Consider the following 20,441-nt stretch of genomic DNA (forward strand, 5'->3'; position numbering starts at 1 on the left):
ATGGAAATAAGCGTATGAGATATCATTTACAGGGTTCAGTCATAAATCAGGCAGAAAATGTTATGGATCTGGGTGTCTTTATAAATCAGGACTTCAAGTTTAGTCAACAGTGCAGTATTGCTAGTAACAAAGCCAACAAAATGCTTGGGTTCATCAAGAGATCTATTTCAAACAAATCTAAGAAAGTTCTTCTGCCTTTATATAGGAGTTTAGTAAGACCTCATTTGGAGTATGCTGTTCAATTTTGGTCGCCTTATCTGAAGAAAGATATTTTCGTATTGGAAAGGGTTCAAAGAAGGGTAACTAAATTAGTAAGGGGACTCTCAGATTTAGATTATGATACCAGACTTAATAGGCTTAACATGTATAGCCTGGAGCAAAGGAGAGTCAGAGGGGACATGATTCAGTTATTTAAATTTATCAAAATGAAAGATGTAAATGGATTAAATTTTTGTGGGGAAAGCAGGACAAGGGGTCATTGTTTTAAGCTATTTAAATCTCAGGCTAACTTGGAAATCAGGAAAAACTACTACTTTAGCAGGGTCGTGGGCACTTGGAATAGCTTACCGGAAGAGGCGGTAATGAGCAAGGGAGTGGATAGCTTTAAGAGGGCCATTGATCTTCATTGGGGACTAATTAATTGACTAGGACCAGCCTAGCTGGGCCCAGAGCCTGTTGCTGGTCGTCACATTTGTATTTGTATTTGTATTTAGATTTTTAGTTTTAAATTCAAAGTGATATTAATACGAATCATTATTTATTTTTTAAGCGAGTGTTATAAATGAATAATTACTAATCCATAGAAACTCTCTGATTTATTATATTGAATATTTTCTCATTATAAATGAATGCGAATGAAAGCAACAATTTTCTATTGTGAAAATCCCTTCTGGAAACTTTTTTTGGCTGCGCCACTGCAGATAGCAGTTATTACTTTCAGTGAGCATCATCATAACATATGAATCTTAAGTAGAATATAGAAATTTCAATTGTTTATTCCCAGAGGGGAAAAAATGATTTTGCTTTTCAATCATTACAAAACCAATTTTCAAAATGCTGGTGTCAAAAGTTAAGATGAAAAAATAAGATGAAAGATTGAGATCCCTATAATAATTTGAATAAAAATGGAATCGTTTGAGGAGCCTTCTTATGTCTGTTTGGTACTAGAATATAAAAATTATAGAAAATTGTAGGTATTCTGAAAATATTTTAATTTGTGGGTTGGAAAATAGAAGAAAAATTTATGAACCTGCGAATCAAAATAAATGTCTCAGTAGACTTAACATTGACGAAGGTGATTGAGTGACTGTTTGGACAATCACATTCAATTTAAGAATTCTAGAAATTTAAAGCACTTCATCTTCCGCGCAGCAAGGAGACGTAAATGATTTTGTTCTTGATTTTTTTTTTTTTTTTTTTTTTTTTTTTGATATCCACTAACTGAAATGAGAAACTTTTTTTATTTATTATAATTATTTTTATATTTTTTTACGGAATCCACGATTGCAAGTAGATAATATATTCCTCTGTAAAGTACTATTCCACATACATTCTTTGCATTTCATTTTGTTTGTCACCCGTTCAGTTTTGAAATTTTGCGTCCCTGAGGAGGAATTTGTGGAATGTCGGTTCTTTATTTCGTTTTCCGTACCTTTATACTCTTACTTAAAAAAATGCATGTGCTGAATTTTAAAAATATCCTGTAATAAGTTTAATATTACGAAATTGCTGAAATATTACACCTAACAGTTTCAGAGAATGAACTTGGCATCATTTTCATAATAGCCTCCTAACAATTTCATTTTTACACAAAGGATTTAATTTGTTTTGAGATAATTGGTTTAGCAGTTAAAAACGTATAGTTGAAGTAATGTGTATTTAGCTAATTTAGAGAGAAGCATAGCTAATAATTAAACCAAGTATAAAATGCACAAGTTGGCAAAAAAAATTTAGACACATGTTTCGGGGTAACAAGGAACCCTCTTTTTCAATGCAAAAGAAACTTTGAGGTGACAAGATATCCAACAAAGGTGGTTAAACCGCGTTGAGAAACTCGTGAAAGAGAACAATAGAATTCAGTTTTTAAAGAATTTCTTGATAGATTTTATTTTTAAATTACCCTTTTCTTACTTGCTTTCTGTGATTTTCCTGTTGTGAAATGTAGCAAGACTTAATTATTTATCGGGGGAAAATATCAGATATGAAAAAGGTATTTTCAATACATTTGGTTGATTAACTGTTTACTAGTATTTCTTCAGGTGTCCCATCCCCTACGACGCAACGCCTGACATGCTACGAAGAGTATCCCCTGCCCAAAATGAGAGCCTCCAACCGAGGAGAAACAGAAACAGCTCGCTTAAAATAAACCCCTAATGACTTAAATGGCGCAGTTTGAGACAAGACCCCCCCCCCTCATAGACACCCCTGATTTCTTCATCAACATTCAAATTCACATTTATAGTTTTGATAATAAGCACAATGTTTTATTCAAAACTCATAATCTAATTTTTGCCGGATTTCTTTCACTCCATCAGCTCTCTTCTTTTGCACTGAAAAAGTGGTTCCTCACAACCCCGAAACACGTGTCTGCGATTTTTTTTTCTTTTTTTTTTCTTGCAAATTTGTATATTTTTGTATATTTCATACGTTAATTATCATTTGCATTTCAGCACAAAGATATTTACTTATTTCAGATACACTAATGTTACAAATCTCAAAATTATTGTTATACATAAAAGTGCAATCGTTTGTAATTTTTAAAGAATTTCTTGATACATTTTACTTTTAAATTCCACTTTTTACTTATTTTCTGTGATTTTATTTCCTAGTTAACTAAATTTTTGTAAAGACTTATTTATTTATATTGGGAAAAAATTCTACGGGAAAAATGTACTTTCAATAAATTTGGCTTGCCAAAATATGATTACAAAACACAACGTGTACAACAAATTATAAACATAAAAGATGGCCGTCCGTAAATTGAAAATGACAGCTTTTGTTCCATCTGCTAGATTAACAGAAATCTGTTGTAAAAATTACATCCACTTCGTTTTAGAATTACAAGGAACCCTTTTTTCAGTGCTTGGAAATGAAGTTACATGTAGCGAAGAGTCATTCCATTTCAGATCAGGCAGGGTCTGTCACATGACCATCACCAATTTTTTTGAAAAAATTACAGTAGTTACAACTAAGGGACATATGAAATATCCCAAAAGGATTTTGCAAGAAAAAATTTTTTTCTTCAGTTATCGCCTATTAAAATTCTGCACAAAATCCGCCATTTTGGAAAAAAACCGGCAAAACACTCCATTTCAAATGGACATTATTTCAAAAGTATTTAACCTATTTGAATAATTCTTTTTTCTAAAAATAAATAAGGACCCATATATCCTCCAGACATCGTTTTTAAAAGTGTTGTTAGGTTTTTTTATAAAGAAAAAAAAATCATTTTTGTCGCGAAAAAACTGCATTTTTACCGATTTTATGATTTTTTTTCTTCATGAAAATTTTTTTTTTTTTACTAAACGGAGATGGCAGTCTAAAGCCCTTATGTGATAGTTTCATAACATATTTTATTATAATCCTTGGATGCATACAGCCTCGGAAAAAAAAATTTGAAATTTTAAAATTTTTCAAAAATTAGCGATTTTTGAAGTGATTTTACTCAAAAAACCCATTTTTTAAAAATCTAAAAATTGGCTCATTTGAACCCCATATAATGTTTAACAAGTGGGTAGACACCGCATCCCGTATTTTTTCCCATAAAATGTTTTATGATTTTTTGAAAGTGACCTTATCGCCCATGGTATGCATGTAAAATAAAAATTTCTAATAATTTCAGTCACTGAAAATCTGATGAAATTAATGCCTAATAGCTACAATAATGGTGCACTTTATCAGCAACAAATAAAATTTTACTGACTTTTAATAATGTAGCAGTATCAAACCGCTTCTGATGACCCGGTCAATTCGTCTTTTTGTACTTCGTTATATGAATATATTTTTCTGCTGATCAGCGCCTAATTGTTATGGGAGCTGAGATCCCATACTTCCTTATTTGTTTCATTCAAATTTTTGTATTTTTGACCGAATTCAGGCCACTTAAGCATTAAAATAAGTTCTGAAGACTATAGGAATCCTGACCTTCTTTTGTTAGAAATTGAATCAAGGGCTATAATAGCTACCTTTGGTGATCTGTTTGGTTACCTCAACTTACAACTATGTTCAATTAATTATTTCTCTCATAAAACAGTGGGCTTTTTAAATTCTTAAACTACAAGTGAGTTTTGCGGTATGAATTTAGTATACATATTCTTACGTATAAAAGTAATCATACTAGGTAGAATCCAAAAATTATGTGACAACATTCGCCAATGTCAAACCAAAGCACGAAATTAAAATTAATCGTTTTAAATGCATTGTATTGTTCTTCCCTTTGATGGTTTCCCCTGTCGCGTAATTGAGTTGAAGAGAAAGAGAATTGAAAGAGAAAAAATATGATTCGTTGCTGCATATGAAAGTAACGGTGAATGCATAGCTTTGGAGACAAAATAAAGCAATATTTATAAATAATATATATATATATATATATATATATATATATATATATATATATATATATATATATATATATATATATATATTATATATATATATATATATATAGATTTTTACTGTTACTGATAAAGTACATCATTATCGTAGCTATTAGTCATTAATATAATCACCAAAGGTTCTTCTATCTAAAGGCTGCACAGAGTCATACAAAAAGACGAATTGACTAGGTCATCAACAGCGGTTTGTTACTGATATATTATTAAAAGTTAGTAAGATTTTAGTTGTTCCTGATAAAGGGCACCTTTATTGCAGTTATTAGGCATTAATATAACCAGAATTTTAGTTACTGAAATTATTTGACATTTTTATTTTACATGCATGCCATGGGCGATAAGGTCACTTTCAAAAAATCATAAAGCATTTTATGGGAAAAAATACGGGATGCGGTGTCGACCCACTTGTTAAGCATTATATGGGGTTCAAGTGAGCCAATTTTTAGATTTTTAAAAAATGGGTTTTTTGAGTAAAATCACTTCAAAAATCGCTAATTTTTGAAAATTTTCAAAATTTAAATTTTATTTCCGAAGCTGTGTGCATCCAAGGATTATAATAAAATATGTTATGAAACTATCACATAAGGGCTTTAGACTGCCATCTCCGTTTAGTAAAAAAAAAAACTTTTTTTTCATGGAGAAAAAAAATCATAAAATCGGTAAAAATGCAGTTTTTTCGCGACAAAAATGATTTTTTTTCTTTATCAAAAAATCTAACTAAACTTTCAAAAACGATGTCTATAGGATATATGGGTCCTTATTTATTTTTAGAAAAAAGAATTATTCAAATAGGTTAAATACTTTTGAAATAATGTCCATTTGAAATGGAGTGTTTTGCCGTTTTTTTCCAAAATGGCGGATTTTGTGCAGAATTTTAATAGGCTGTAACTGAAGAAAAAAAATTTTTCTTGCAAAATCCTTTTGGGATATTTCATATGTCCCTTAGTTGTAACTACTGTATTTTTTTCAAAAAAATCGGTGATGGTCATATGACACTTTTCACACCTGCCTGCCTGATTTGAAATGGAATGACTCCGAAGTTTCATTCGCAAGAATTGAAGGAGTAACTTCGAAAGACTTAAATTCAATTTTGTGCAATTATATGCCTTACCACTGTCCCGATGATATTATTTCACTTTAGTCGCCCACGTCTCATTATGATTTTCTCCCCTGATATAATGAGAAAAATTCAATTTCGAGAAACATATATTTCCACACATAACTAGATCTGACGCTATTGATTAATCTTGACTTTTTATGGTGACCAAAAAAAAAAAAAAAAAAAACTTGACCGATCTAATTACATTTCGCTAAACAATTAATTTTCTCACATATATTTGAAGTTTTAAAAAAATCTCGAAAACTACATTATTAACAAATACTAATTTCATTTTATTTATTTATTTTTGCTTTTAATGCTTATCCATGTTTGAAATGGAATAGTTTCAGCTAAATAAACATTCACCTAAAAATTAATAAATTAAAAATTACAACTTAACGAAATTTACAAGAACTACACTATTCCACGTGTTCTGATTTAAATACTGATGATTATTCCAGATGCATGACTTTTCAATTTCAATGAATTCCAAAAATATGAAAAGGATGGAAAAAGCGAAACATTTCTTACCTCCGATAATGGTGCGGTGTCCTGTCTCTTTGTCTTCTGTTCTTAAACCAATTGCTGACTTGCGTCAACGTCAAGCCAGTTTTCTTTGCCAGTCCCCTCTTTTCATCAGGTGTGGGGTATCTGTTTTGCTTGTAGCACTCCTTCAGCGCAATTCTTGATTTCTCTTTAAAACAGTAGACGGTCTCCTCCCCGTCCCAAATTGTCTTTGGCAGGGGGAACTTCCTACGCAATCTGTACTTATCCACAGCACCCAGAGGTCTTCCTCTAATCTTCTCTGCTTCCCTGTAGTGGGCTTTGTACCACATCTGTTGCAATTCATTGTGGTACTGCGGGTCGAAGTTATGTCCTTCAAGAATAGCGTACAAGTCTTTGTAATTTCCACGATGGAATGCGACGAGGGCTTGACCTCTGAGCACGGATTCATTGCCTCTGAGGAGTTCACTGGGAGGCAAAGACCACAAGAACCTTGCCAGTCTGTCTATCTTCCCCGCCTGCTGTAGTGCCTCGCACATGCAAGCCACCTGATCCGGCGAAAATGTCAAGTTCTGGCCGGACAGTAGTTCGTTGAGTTTGGCATTTTGAGTATCCTTCGAGGGGCAGTACTCGGCGCTCGACGATCTGTTGCTGGATTCGGTGTTGTTTCCGTTGCCCGTGCTGTAATCGATGCCGCAGCTATTGGTGGCCGGTGCGGCGACCGGTGCGCTGTTGCTGCCGGACCGGTTCGGTATCGACCCAGAATGGATGACGGCGCTCGGTCGGCGGTTGCCGCTGCCGTGGTTGCGGGAGACCGCCGCAATGTTCGCCGCAGAGATCCCTCCAGCTGTTGCGTCGAGGGCTTCAGCCTGGAAGCGCATGGGTTGGCTTTGCTGCCGACCTGCGGTTGCACCACCGCAACAAGAGGTATTCTCCGAATGCAGTCCTGCCATTGATTAACATCAACAATAAAACGTTGAAAGGCAAATAGATTTCGGAACAAGAAGTTTCATTATTCGAATTGCTACATTCTTTCAAAAACAACCCTTGTTGGTCATTTGAAACATTCAATGTAGTTTTATTTTTTCTCTTCAATGCTTAGAAAATCTGCTTTTCTCTTTTCTGTGTTTGATTAGTTTCCTTTTTACTTTCGAAATTCATTAACACAAATTGAACTTTGAAGACACAAGCCGTTGAATGTCATCTGACAAGTCTCCCATTGAGAAAACCCTACGTGAAAAAAAGTTTATCATTTAAATACATCATTTGGGATTCTGAATTACATTATTGCACGGCAACAAATACCTTTTTAGTGCTCAGAAAAAAATTCAAGGTGAAAGTATTAATTAAATTCAGCTCACCGGAGAGGAAAAAATATCTATGTAAATTGCACACAGAGAAAAAGTCTGCCAAAAACAAAACGATGAAGGAAATTTAAGAAAGAAGCTTAACTCAAGAAACTTAACAGCACAACTTAACAACAAACTCATCCAATTATCCAAACAACAACGTTTGAGAATAAATTTTGCGAGGAAGTAAGAGATGATGAGTGAGAATCGGGCGAGCTACCAAGTCACACTTTAATGATGTAGCTGGTATCTGGTTTGAGATCTGGTTACGCCAAACACTCGGGTGGGACGCGGCATTATAGCTTTTCGAATGATGGACGTACGAATGGCGATCGTTCGCTTAGGTTGCCGTCCCGGTTGTTCTCGCCAATCGATGTTTGGCGAGCAGAGCATTGAGCCAAGGAGGTGGCTTTTTTGAAAAAGTAAAACGGCGGTGTTTCTCTTTTCGTTTTTACTAACTTTGAGAAAAATGATTGTTTTTAGACTCAAACTTAATCTTTCGAAGAAACAGAGTTATCCTCAAAGAGACTGCTATTTCTATTAGACGACATTTGAAGCTTACTTTTTATAATAAGTACTTTAAAGAAAAACTTCAGTGCACAAAGAGTAAATAGTACTTATAAATAAATAATAACGGATGAATTTGCAAAAGTATATATATTGTTTATTTATTTTTGTTCTTAGAACCCTAGCTTTGTTCTTAAAACAACGTTTTAGTTAACCCATGAGGCCATGAATAGAGTAATTCTTGAAGTGATATCTTTTAAGTCCTACGGATGTTTTTTGTTGTGAAAAAAATATTTCCTATTTTTGAGGATATTTAAAGGTAACCGCAAGACAGTACGCTTACATTTTGCTTAAGCTCTTATATTTTTTACCACGTTTTCTAATTCGCCTTTGAAAAAAAAAAAAAGTGTGCGTCATAAGACACACGATACAAGTGAAACTTTTCTTTTTTTACATTCTGAACTGTCACTTCAGTCGCACGTTTTCTCTCCCCCCACTCTCTTGGTTTTTTGGCACCTGACCCAGGCATATTCATTACAAAATTGTGCATATTAATGAAGAAAATAGATTATAAACAAAGAAAAAACTAAACAATACTAAAAATCCGCTTCTAATTATTGCCAAAAACAATAAAAAATATCTATGATTATAAAGTTAATTTTATTAATAAAAGTTAAACTAATAGTCTGAACTGTAGAAATGGGTATTACGCTTTAAACTGATGACTTGACTTGAACACACACAAAAAGCTTGCGGAATTGAGACAGAATTTCAATGTAATCATATGAGATGTTTCACTTCAAAGATAATTTTAAATCCTTCATTACACATCAGAATTATTCTTGATTGAAGTACATTGTCCCGCAGAAAACAAAAAAAAAAAAAAAAAAATTAACTAATTCAAATCAGTGTAAAAGCATTCGAGAATAGTTTAGTGGGCTGAATTACAGCGTTCTTCGGATGCAATTTTCAAAAAAGAGAAATGATGTTCTGACGCCAACATGCAGTGGCTCCCAAAAGTGTTCGTACACCTACGACTTTCAATGAAATAGAACCCTATCCATTGGTTACAATTAATATTTCTGAATAGGTTTTTAATTATATGATCTATGATCAATTTTCAACAAAACTACATAACATTTTCTTAAAAAATATTAAAGCTTAATTTTTTTAAATAAAAAACCAAAAAGTTCCGGAAATTTTATCTCACAAAAGTCTTCGTACACTTTAAAAAATGTCTATATATTATTGAATAATCTAACTTTTTATTAAGTTATTATTTAGTAGAATATCATGCAGTATCAATAACACCTTTTAAACGTCTGGGAATACATTTCATTCTTTTTTCTTTCTTTTTATGCGTTAATTCTGAGAATGTGTTCAACCACACTTCGAGTCTTACTGTTTCTAGCTCTATTTTCGTTTCAAAGCCGTATGTGTATTTTTCATAAAAATTTTTACTTTTAATCTCCGATTACGCATTGTTAACTTTGCCGGTTGACCTTTTCTTACCTTGTTTTCCGTCCGATTCTTTTCTTTAAAGCATTTTATCAAACACTTTACTATAGAATGGAATAAATTAACTAATTTAGAGACATTTCAAACCAATTTACCGCTACTGTGAGGAAAAAATTTAAATTTCGAATGGTGTTAGTGATTTTTTTACGAATACCAGCCATTTTAAAGTAATAAGCACAATATTAAGGAATAAATAAACAAAAAAAAAAATTAAAGCCAAATGACTTTTAAGGGTCAACACAATGCAAAAATAATAATAAAAAAACGACATATGATGATTTTAAATATGAATTTATTCGAAAATATTCAAGTGTACGATGACTTTTGTGGCGTATTATTTCTCTGTCTCTTCGTTTTTTGACTCATTTCAAAAAGAAAATCCGTCAATGTTTAGAAAAAATTACAGGGTTTTATTTAGAATGACATAGGAATGATGTGAAAAAATATTGAACTTCATATTCGAATTCAGTTTCCCGTTATTTTGGTTTTACTCAAAAATTTCAAAGTGTACGAACACTTTTGGAAGCCACTGTATGCGCCAAATTAAAAAAATACGGATACATAAACATCTGAACATCTGTATAGGCAGGGTCCGACAAATCCCAGGTGACTAAACAAAGTACCTTGCGCGAATAGTTTCTGAAAGAACAGATTTTTAAAAAAATCAACTGCTAATATTAATTTCCAATCTAGCGTTTATCATTTCTTCTTTTGTTTTCGAAATTCCAAGTACGTACAGTGATATTTTAAAAGTAAAGTAGCATTAACGCTCATAAAAGTAGGGGCGACTGGGGATATTTCATCCCAAGGGATATATGATCCCACAGCCAAAATATTTTGAAAATCATTAAGAAGAGATTTAAAACCTGACAATTATATTAAAGTTGTGCATAAAAGCTGGCAACATTTTGTTTTGTTCAGCCATTTTGTTTTAGCTCAAGAAATGATTGTCTGAATATGTCAAGGGAAACTTTTTTTTTTTTTTGGAAAGCATTCTGAAGTTTACATTATCCGTTATATACAACTTTAAAAAAGTAACGAAATGTAATGTTAAAGTATAGACAGTCTTTAATAATTGAGACATATTTTTAGTAAATTGCCACTGATTGTTAATAATAGAATAAGTATGCTTGTAAAAATCGCATATTAGGGATACTTGATCCCTTCGTTTTGAGGAGAGTTTCCCAAACTGTGGTCCGATATTGGCTAATTTGTTCTTTTCACCAAAGATAATGATCTTCCACTGTATTGATCTTTTTGTGTACAGAACTACCCTGTTGTAATTTATCTGGACGAAAATAAAATTTGTTTCGTCTTTAAATTCCATCATCTTTTCCTTTAATAATGTACTGATTAGTTTGATAATCCTTAAAGTATTCTTGACATTGGTGCAAAACTCAGATGGATTTGAGCCGAGAAACAAATGCTGCTAAGTACGGTACTTTCTGATCATTTGGTTAGGAAAACCTAAAGCACCGATCCGGTCCCCAACTACGACGACAGAACACACGTTTTGCGTGAACCTTCCAGAACTTTATTTTAAAATATATCACGGGACCTAAAATCGTTGCTTTCAAGAAATGAAGACTTCACTCTCTCTCTCTCTCTACGTTTTATCTATTCTCAATTGACATATCACAGTAAGAAATTTCATTACAAAAGGCAGAGCTGGCTTTCTTATTGTCCTTTGGCAATAGGTTAAATATTTATTTCAGTTCTCGCTCAACAATAGGTTAAAATAAAAATTAACCATTTGGGAGATATAACCATCCAATGTTTAAACTAATTAATTAATTAACAAAAACGTTTCCGATTCGATCCATCGCACTTCTATATATATAAACCATGCTTGACACAACTTAATTACACACAAAAAATTTGATCAAAATCGGTCCAGCCATTTAAAAGCCTGATAGTTACAAACGTCCGCACAGAAGAAATATATATATTAAGATAAGTGACAGATTTAAACAATCACTGCAGTAAATATGCTAAACAATTAATGTATCAGTTCGCACATGTATCCCACATAACACCTCAAACATATAAACATAAACTAACTCTACTGATGAATTATGTTCAAATCAGCCAAATGAGCTTGACCAAGTTGAAATAGATGTCAAATCCTTGTTTGAATGAAAAAAATGATTTTGCTATTGTTAGATTTTTACAACAAAAAAGTGAGTTGGCCATTATGTAGACCCGTTAGCGGATTGAATGCAAATTTGGATTTCTAGAGTTTAAAATAAGTTTTCTAAAGCGAAAAGGTAATATGCTTAACCAATCGATTTTTCCTGAAAAATTGTCAAAATGTGTTAAGCTGCACACATCCAGTCGGGTTGAGCGGAACTTTCAGAACTACAGCAAACAAATTGTTTACATTTGACTTTCCGGCTTTGAAAACATATGCTAGGCTTTCTATTCTTTTTTCTAAGTACACTGATACTTACATTTTTCTTCCCTCTTTTTAAAAATTAATTCAATTCACAAAACTCTCAATTTTAGACAAGAAGCAAATAAGTTGATTTTTGTGCTTGTCATATGATTTTTTTCATTTATTGCAATTTTAACGTCATACGCTACTTTAAAAAAAAATGTTAGTTTTATTTATAAAATATGTTATTCACAACTGTATTGGAGAATAAGTAGCTGATCAAAAGCACCATAAGTTCATTAAAGTTATGTACATTTTTTTTTACAAATGTCTTAGTGGAATTTAAAACAATGTTATTTTGTGTTCACATTATTATAATCTGATAAAGAAAATTAGAAATAATGTTATTTTTTAGAAACATTATGTCGAAAACTAAAATCCATAAAGAAATTGCTGATCTAATGAAAATTCTATGCATTTTCTCAGTGGGATCAAGTATCCCCATGAAGGGACCATGTATCCCTTGATGTGGGGATACATAATCCCTTTATAAAACTATTGAAAAAAATTATTTTACCAAAACTATCTGTTTCATTTCAACTGAAAAAATTATTGTCAGGCAGAGGAAAATATTACCTTTGTTCACTTACTTTTTTCTTTTAAACTGATAATTTGCAGCAGAAAAAAAAAATGAAAACTTAAGTGGGGATCATGCATCCCCAGCCTCCCCTATAGCTTTTTTAATCATCAACGTTTCTTTTTTTTTTTTCTGAAAAAACAGTGGCGTACGCAAATGGGGGAAGGGGGGGGGAATCCCCAAAGAAACTCATTTTATTAATTCCATAACAGTTTATAGGATAAACGGAATCTTTAAGAGAAGAGAGCGAAAGTTTATTAGACGAGAACGCCAGCTGGAAATGGAAACGCTCAAGATTCTAAGCAACCTGATAACTCATAGAAGGAAAGAATGGAAAAACAACCAAATTCTTAGTTATGAATGTTCTGTTTACGTTTTAGAACATTAGTATGGAATTTTTTAGAAAGCTTTTTATAAATGAAATCAATCAAAGTATGCGCATAGTCTCTATGAATATCAATCACCAAGCTCTAAGTTAAGTTCCCACATTAAGAAGTTCCGATGAAGAACACATATTAATAGCACGATGGATAAAGGTAATAAAATCAGAATGTTTTTGATTAGGAGGATGAGACGATACTCTACAAAGAGGTGAGGCAACAGCAAAAGACCTGCGATTAACAGTTTCAAAACCGGACTCGGTGACTTAGTTCTAGAAACGAGAGCATAAAGAAAGGCAGAGCAGTTATTCTGTTCCTTAAATTATGTAATTGAAGTTTTATGTTCTGTATGTTGATGACTATTTTGCTCTTATGAACCGTAATCAGCTTGGTGTTGATGAGACTTAATCTATTTTTTACTCCATAGATCCTCTTATTTAATTCTTGTGAAAAAGAACAAAATCCTTAATTTTTTTAATGTTCTTGTTTTTGAACTGAGTCTGGTTTTGAAACTATTGTTACTTTCTTCATTTTCGTTGATTTAATATTTATTTCAATAAATAAGTCCCTCTTTTAAACTGTTAGTTCAATTTAAAAATGGAAAAAAAACTTTCATCGGTTTCGATTGATTCTTTACTTGTTTTTTAAATGCACATGTTTCTGAGTTATTAAGAGAGCCTCCCCTCCCCCCCCCCCCCAACAGGAACATAATTCCAGCCGGATACCCACTTTTAGTTACAGTTTTATAAAAATATTTACGTTTTTGAAAATGCAAACTTTTAGTGATCATCGTCATAAAAAAGTAGGTTAATTTAGCTCAGACTGAAATTTTATTTTAAAAAAATCAAAATTAGGAGGAAAAATAGGAAATTTATTTCGAGTTCCTTATTTTTTTAAATTTGGTTGACAAGGCATAGGTTAATTTAAAAACTTCGCACATTCTTTTACTGTTTCAATTGCAAAGCTCGTGCTCGTTAAGTTTTCTCACTTATTTTAAATCGGTAATTTGATCGATAAAGCTTTCGCTGACACTCGTATTTCCTCTGATGTCTGCGGTGAATCCGTTTTACTGGAAATTTTACTCATCAGCAAAAGTGAGTGAAAATCATAGACATGTTTTGGCGACAGGTGTTTCAGAATTATTTTGAGCTAGGAAGCGGAAAAAGAAAATTCAAATCTGACCTGTTGATTGCATCCCAAATACAGATGAGTTATCAATTTTCGATAGTTATGTTTATTTCTTTTTTCTTAATTTTGGTGTCCACTTTAAAGGTGTAAGTGAAAAAGCCTTCAAATGGGGAAGAGTTGTCGAAATTGGTTTCCATCAGGAAAAAGTACTACTTTTTGTTTCTAAAGTTGATAGAAGCAAAAAAAAGAAATGAGCAAGGAAATTTTTTTATTTCCAAAACGTTTAATTTGTAATTATTATTATTTTTTTAAGCGTCCGATTTTTCAAACTAAGGCCCCTATATATACGAGCCGACGCATCAGCTTAAGATTAGCCATTTTGGATCGGAGCGCGTGTTTGAGTGGTTGTCTTTTCTGGCAAGTTATCGTGTTTGGTGATTATTCACTGTGAGCAACTATTAGCGGCACACGTGAACTGTTTATTAAATAAAATATTATTTTCGGCTAATTTGTCGAAATCCGAAACTTTGCTGTAGTAATCCTAGCAGCGCAACAATGAAAAATCTGATCCAAAATGGCTAGACTTAAGCTGATGCATCGGCCAATCTATATAGCAGCTCTATTTCAAACAAGGCGTGGTCTTTACGACGTCACAAGTGATGAACTTTGGCGCAATGTTCCACTGGCGCGCTGAATGCTTACACTTGCTGTCTACCGCGTTTCCACGATATGATAACCAAGAAGCGATTTAAATATTACGCTCTGTGCTAATGGCATCAGTGAATGGCATCTCATCATTTGTAATGTCACGTGCAGAAGCATAAAAAATGAAATTGAATCTGCGCACCGATTAAAATAATTGTTAAAAAATATTAAACTTTGTCAAATTATTTTTTAAATGGTCAAATCCTATGTTTTTAAGCATGCTCTTTCAGAAAAAAAAATACTTGAAAATTTTCAGAAACGACCCCTTTATGTTGGTGATTTTATTCTGATTTAATCTGTTAGTAATATTTTCAGAAATAACGTCGTTTTTCTGATGTTATTGCTCAGGTGTTGTGTAAGTTGTGTAAGTGAAAAATGATTCAAACTGCTGTTGGGGAAAAGTTGATGTAATTATGTTGGTAATTTTATTCTGATTCAGTCTGTTAGTTGTTGCTTCGAAAATAAACGTCGTTTATCTGATGACGCACAATTTAAACACAAACTTGAGTTCGTTTCTGATAAATTAAATGCTCTGGTGTGTTTTCGCAATGTAAGGGTCTGATTAATGCGCGGTCCTGCAGGTTCGTAGAACTGGGTCCCCCAAATTTCAGGGGCATCAAAAATAGCTTGCTTTTTTTTTTTCTTTCTTCCCTTTTCTGGAAACTACTAAAGTTGTACATGAAATACACCGCCAACTCCTCTGTCAATTCCAGCTGAGGACTGCAGTTTCGTGCTTATTAGCACTCATCAACCCGGCATAAGAGTGACTGAGCTGGAGGTGGAAAACCTCTGACGGAAGCCTAGAGTGCCAAACAAACTGGTAGCTAATGCAGAATTAGCACTGACCAGATGAATGACCGAAACAATGGTTTGCTTCAACTCTAATATTGAAGGCAAGGCAGGTATATTCAGTAAGTTACCGCCCTATATCCAGGGATAAGGCAGAAATACATGAAATACACCGCCAGCTCAGTCAATTCCAGCCGAGGACTGCAGATTCGTGCTTATTAGCACTCATCAGCCCGGCATATCAGTGACTGAGCTGGAGGTGGAAAACCTCTTAAGGAAGCCTATATAGAGTGCCAAACAAACTGGTAGTTAATGCAGAATTAGCACTGACCACACGAGTGACCGATACAATGGTTCGGTTCAACTCGAATAATGAAGGCAAGCAGGTATATTCGGTAACTTACTGAATACTAAAGTTGTATTTGCCTTTTAATATTTTTCGTTCGTTCTCACACTAAACACTGTTAAAGCTTGACCAGGAAGAGATGGAGGAAGACCGAAGCGGATATATCATTCGTAATCGGTTGTTTGTTATTATTTTGTAATAGATAGGTTCCGCGAGAACGCGCCTCTTTCAACTATGGGCGCTGTCTGGTTGATTCTACCTATTACAAATGATACAAATGATGTTTCAGTTTCAAGGTCATCCACCATCTCTCCGTGGTCAAGCATTACCAGTCTATGTAATGACATATAAGCCTTTCTATATTCTCGCACGCAATAAATTATCACCTTACTATGAAGAAAACGTTTTTGCTCGAGCAAGGCTTCACTTGATATCCTTCTTATCAGGCTCAGTCATTACTCAAAAGATCAAAGGCGCCGACTTGCCCGTAAGAGAGCGCTGTAGTATAACCAGAAAATCCTTTGTTTACATTAGTTAGCGTATCATTTCTGATGTAAAAAGTGATGCTTTTTCAATCTTTAACGTAAAATTTTTTTTTGATACGGTTAACCGATGTGTACTACAGGGTAAATTGATGCCAAAACGGCGAACCAGATCTCTTTTTCAGGGATAATAAATTCCCTTTTCCAGTAAAACTGGTCCCAATTCAGGATTCAACTATTTCTCATTGGCGTTCACTTCTGGAAAAATGCACGAATTCATCTCTGAAGCACATTATGTCTTATTAAATAAAAGTAAATAATACTATTTGCATTTTTAGGGATTACCCAGGACCAGATTAACGCATAGACCAACTAGTTTTATTTGGCGAATTTTCGAGCAATCATGATTGCTTATTACTTTCTTCTATATCTAATATATGTATAGAAGAAAGTATTGGATTCGTGCAAATTTTCGAATTTCGAATTTTGACGGATTCGAACGTCTTGAGGTGTGCTGAGTCCATTTCTTTTATTTTGTTTTGATTCAAAATCCACGAAAAAGACAAAATAACATTGTGTCGACAGATAAATGAATTAGATCATCGAAAAGCATTCAAAGTTTTTGTTTTATTACATATATATTTATTAAAAGTTAAAATAATCCTCTCAGTAAATGAATCGAGTCACGAATCGACATTAAAAGTTTCAGTAAAATGTTTAAAAAATCTGTTAAACAAACCATGATTGACAAGAATAAAAGCTTTATTTTATTGAAACCAAAAAACCAAACACGGGGATAACAAATAAAATGAAAAAAAATCGCCAAGATTTGAAATGGATCGTGACGCACATATATGTGATCTTTTGGCGTTCACAAAATTTGACAACAATTTGGCAGCATAATTTGTCTTGCCATTTAGTATTCACATTAAAATCGTGGGGGAATTATCTCGACGCCGAACATGCGAAATTGGCGAAAACTTTTTCTATTGCTAAAATTGCTGCCGTTAATGTTTGTTCTTCTAATATTTTGATGGAACTTTTATTGTTTTTAAATTGATTAATACATTTATTTGGCGAATTATTTTACACTTTAACTGATCTTTGGCTATATTACACGTTACAGTAACATGGGTGCTTCCTAATACTGTTTAATTTAGATTTGGCGGATTACTTAGCTCTTAAAAAAGCTCTATTAAATTAAATAGCTGAATTTAATTTTCCAACAAATTTTATTTTTCATTTTAATGTCACTTTTTGTTTTACTGAATGGCTTTTTTTCAATCTTTTTTTTAGCAAATAATTTTAAAATTTGTAGAAGTTTTCATGTTTTTTAGTGACTTAATTTCTTTATATGGCGAAATTTTTCCCCATTAAATTTCCTCATAGTTTGTAAGCATTTGAATACCGTTTACATTTTTAACAGGTTTGTTTTTTTTTTGTGTTTTAATTCTTATTATTATTTTTATTTATTTATTTTTTAAACAAGCAAAAGTTTTGTTCCAAAAAAAAAAAAAAAAAAAAGAGAGAGAATTTTTTTTTTATTATTTTTTTTAATGCTGGAAAGTAGGTTTATAAAACTCTTTATATGAAAGAAAAGCTGCCATCTTTTCATTTTTCGAAATTTTTATAGGCATCATTTTCCTTCATTATTGTTTCAATGAGCTTTTAAATGATTTAAATTCCTGTTCTTTAACATACAACGTACTTCTTAATGATATAAATTGTTTTGCATATTGATCGATGTTTTCTACATAATTTTGTTTCAAATAATTGTATCTCTAAGCATTTTTTGAGCTTTTTATTAGTTCTTATTGTAAGAAAAATAAAGGTATTAAACTCAGTTATTCACCATTTTCAGAGTATGAGTTTTAATAAGCGCGAAACTGCAGTCCTCGGCTGGAATTATTGGGTTGGCGGTGTATTGCATGTATTTCTGATAATTATAGTTAAAAAATGACATAAAATCCAACAGATGTCGCTAGAGTCTGACCGGGTTTTTTGTTTGATTAATTGATTTCACACTACAAATTTTGTTGAAATGACAGCCTGATGAGACGCGTATCAAGTGAAGCCTTGGCTCGAGTGAGTCGTGTTTTAAGAAAAAGAAGGAGACAATGAAACGGTGATCTTTTCTTATAAATGTTTTTTTTTTCATTTTTATTGTTAAATACTATTGCTCAGTTTACTTTCTCCGTCATAATACCTGCGTTTTGCTTCCTGTTTTTAATTGTAACCAAAAATAATAAAAATAATACTAATTATAAAGTCTTCATACTTTCGCTTTTTAATTGTTCTCAAAAAAGAAACAATGAATGAATGAATTATTAATAAATTTAACAAATTGATTTCAAGGCTGAATTGTAACAAGCATATAATTGTGAATGTTTCTAAAATCTTTCTTTTTCACTATACTTGTTCAAAAGGCTTTCCAATTCAAGCATACAAATCAGCAATACTGAAAATAGATTAATAGTAAATATAAGCTATTCTTCTTTCGTTATGTGCAATACATTTGCATTAAAACAAAAGTCAATACCGTTTTTTTCTCCAAAGAGAAATAGGTAGAGAGTAAATATATTTTAAATTTCATAAAGTCACACTTTACCCATCTTCCTTTAAGAGTTTTTATCTAGTTTCAACAAAACACACACACACACACACAGAAATGGGGCCGATTTGCCGCCCCCAGAAGTTGCCGCCTCGGCCTGCTCCTCCCTGGATCCGACACTGCCAATCCACTAAAATAAAATATAGATATAATTATGATTTTAATTTTTCTGGAAATTTAGAATATTTGTAGTTTTAGTGGAACTATAATTATGACACTTAAAATTTTGAATAGAACCAGAACAAAAAACTGTACAAAACTTTATAAACTATCGGACAATATTTATTAATTTATGTGATGTAAATAAGACATTCAATGCTTCTAGGGGATTTTTAATGTGACAGATCATTATTGGGATGTTCTTCGAAAGGTTAAAAAACTGTTAGAAATCAACTTTTTAATAATAACATCAAATATGTTGCGTGAATGCAACACTACTTTTGCCTAACAGATTAAGAATTCCGACAGATTCTTTTTTTTAATGAAAACTTTTTAATCTTAATTATTTTTTCAGAGAACAATGTTATTTTCTATAGTTGAAAAGGTACCTTTGTGTTTGAAAACTGAAAAACGAAAAAAACTGTACAAATATTCTTTTTTATCCATAAGCTCACTTATTGAAAAGGGGGGTTCACACATTGAAAAGGGGGTTCCTTGTATACGACACACGTCTGCGGTAATCTACAATTTTGTGTAATTAACGTTTTTTCTTCGTCTTTTTTAAATGTTATTGTCTGTTCAATAATCCAAGCAAATGTACAATGTACAACTGCTTTCTTCCTATTGGAAAGTTTGCTTTTAATACAAATATTTGGGGGGAAACGATCTTATTTCTCCCCATCCCCATATGCTCTGTTTTAAAGTTTTTTCTTTGACAACTCTTTATGACAAAGGCTATCACAAGTCTTTCCATAGCTGAAGATTTCACGCACAAAATAGTAATTGTATAAACGCCAAAACTGCTCGTCACATTATTCAGGCATTTGCGTTATTGCCGCAGCTTAAGAAGATTTTGATGTCGAAACAATGATAAATGTTCTCTGTGAGTTGACAGTATAATGAAGCAGTTACCGAGATATCTGCTGATGATCTCATACATGTCAATATTCAAGTAGGAATTTGTTCATAAATCTTCCTGTGTATGTAGTAGTCGAACAGCTTTATCGAAACAACTCACTTTTCCCCCCAAAAGTGCTTTTCAACAAAGTTTCTTTGAAGCAAATTCGACTTTAGTTCAAGATTTATCTGTGCCTAAAATTTCCCCATAGCTGCAAATGGTAACTTTTTTGACCTGTGAATGAATTTTGACCTGAAAATGGAGGCATGAATGAGAATGGCTGAAATAGGAATGAGGGGCCCTCGCTGGAGGTCTTTTGAATAAAAAATTGCTTGCTCAAATCGA

The 20,441-nt window shown here is 32.6% G+C and overlaps 1 protein-coding gene across 1 annotated transcript in view; it reads right to left on the minus strand.

Moving 5' to 3' along the window:
• The window catches only part of LOC129222149 (homeobox protein SIX2-like), a 37,477-nt gene extending 30,311 nt beyond the window's left edge, over positions 1–7,166 (minus strand). The window contains exon 1 of the mRNA XM_054856605.1: positions 6,241–7,166. Within this exon, the coding sequence (XP_054712580.1) occupies positions 6,241–7,166 (926 nt within the window). The remainder of the gene's footprint in view (positions 1–6,240) is intronic.
• Between the last annotated feature and the right edge of the window lie 13,275 nt (positions 7,167–20,441).

Source organism: Uloborus diversus, chromosome 5 (assembly GCF_026930045.1).
Source record: "Uloborus diversus isolate 005 chromosome 5, Udiv.v.3.1, whole genome shotgun sequence".
NCBI lineage: Eukaryota > Metazoa > Arthropoda > Arachnida > Araneae > Uloboridae > Uloborus > Uloborus diversus.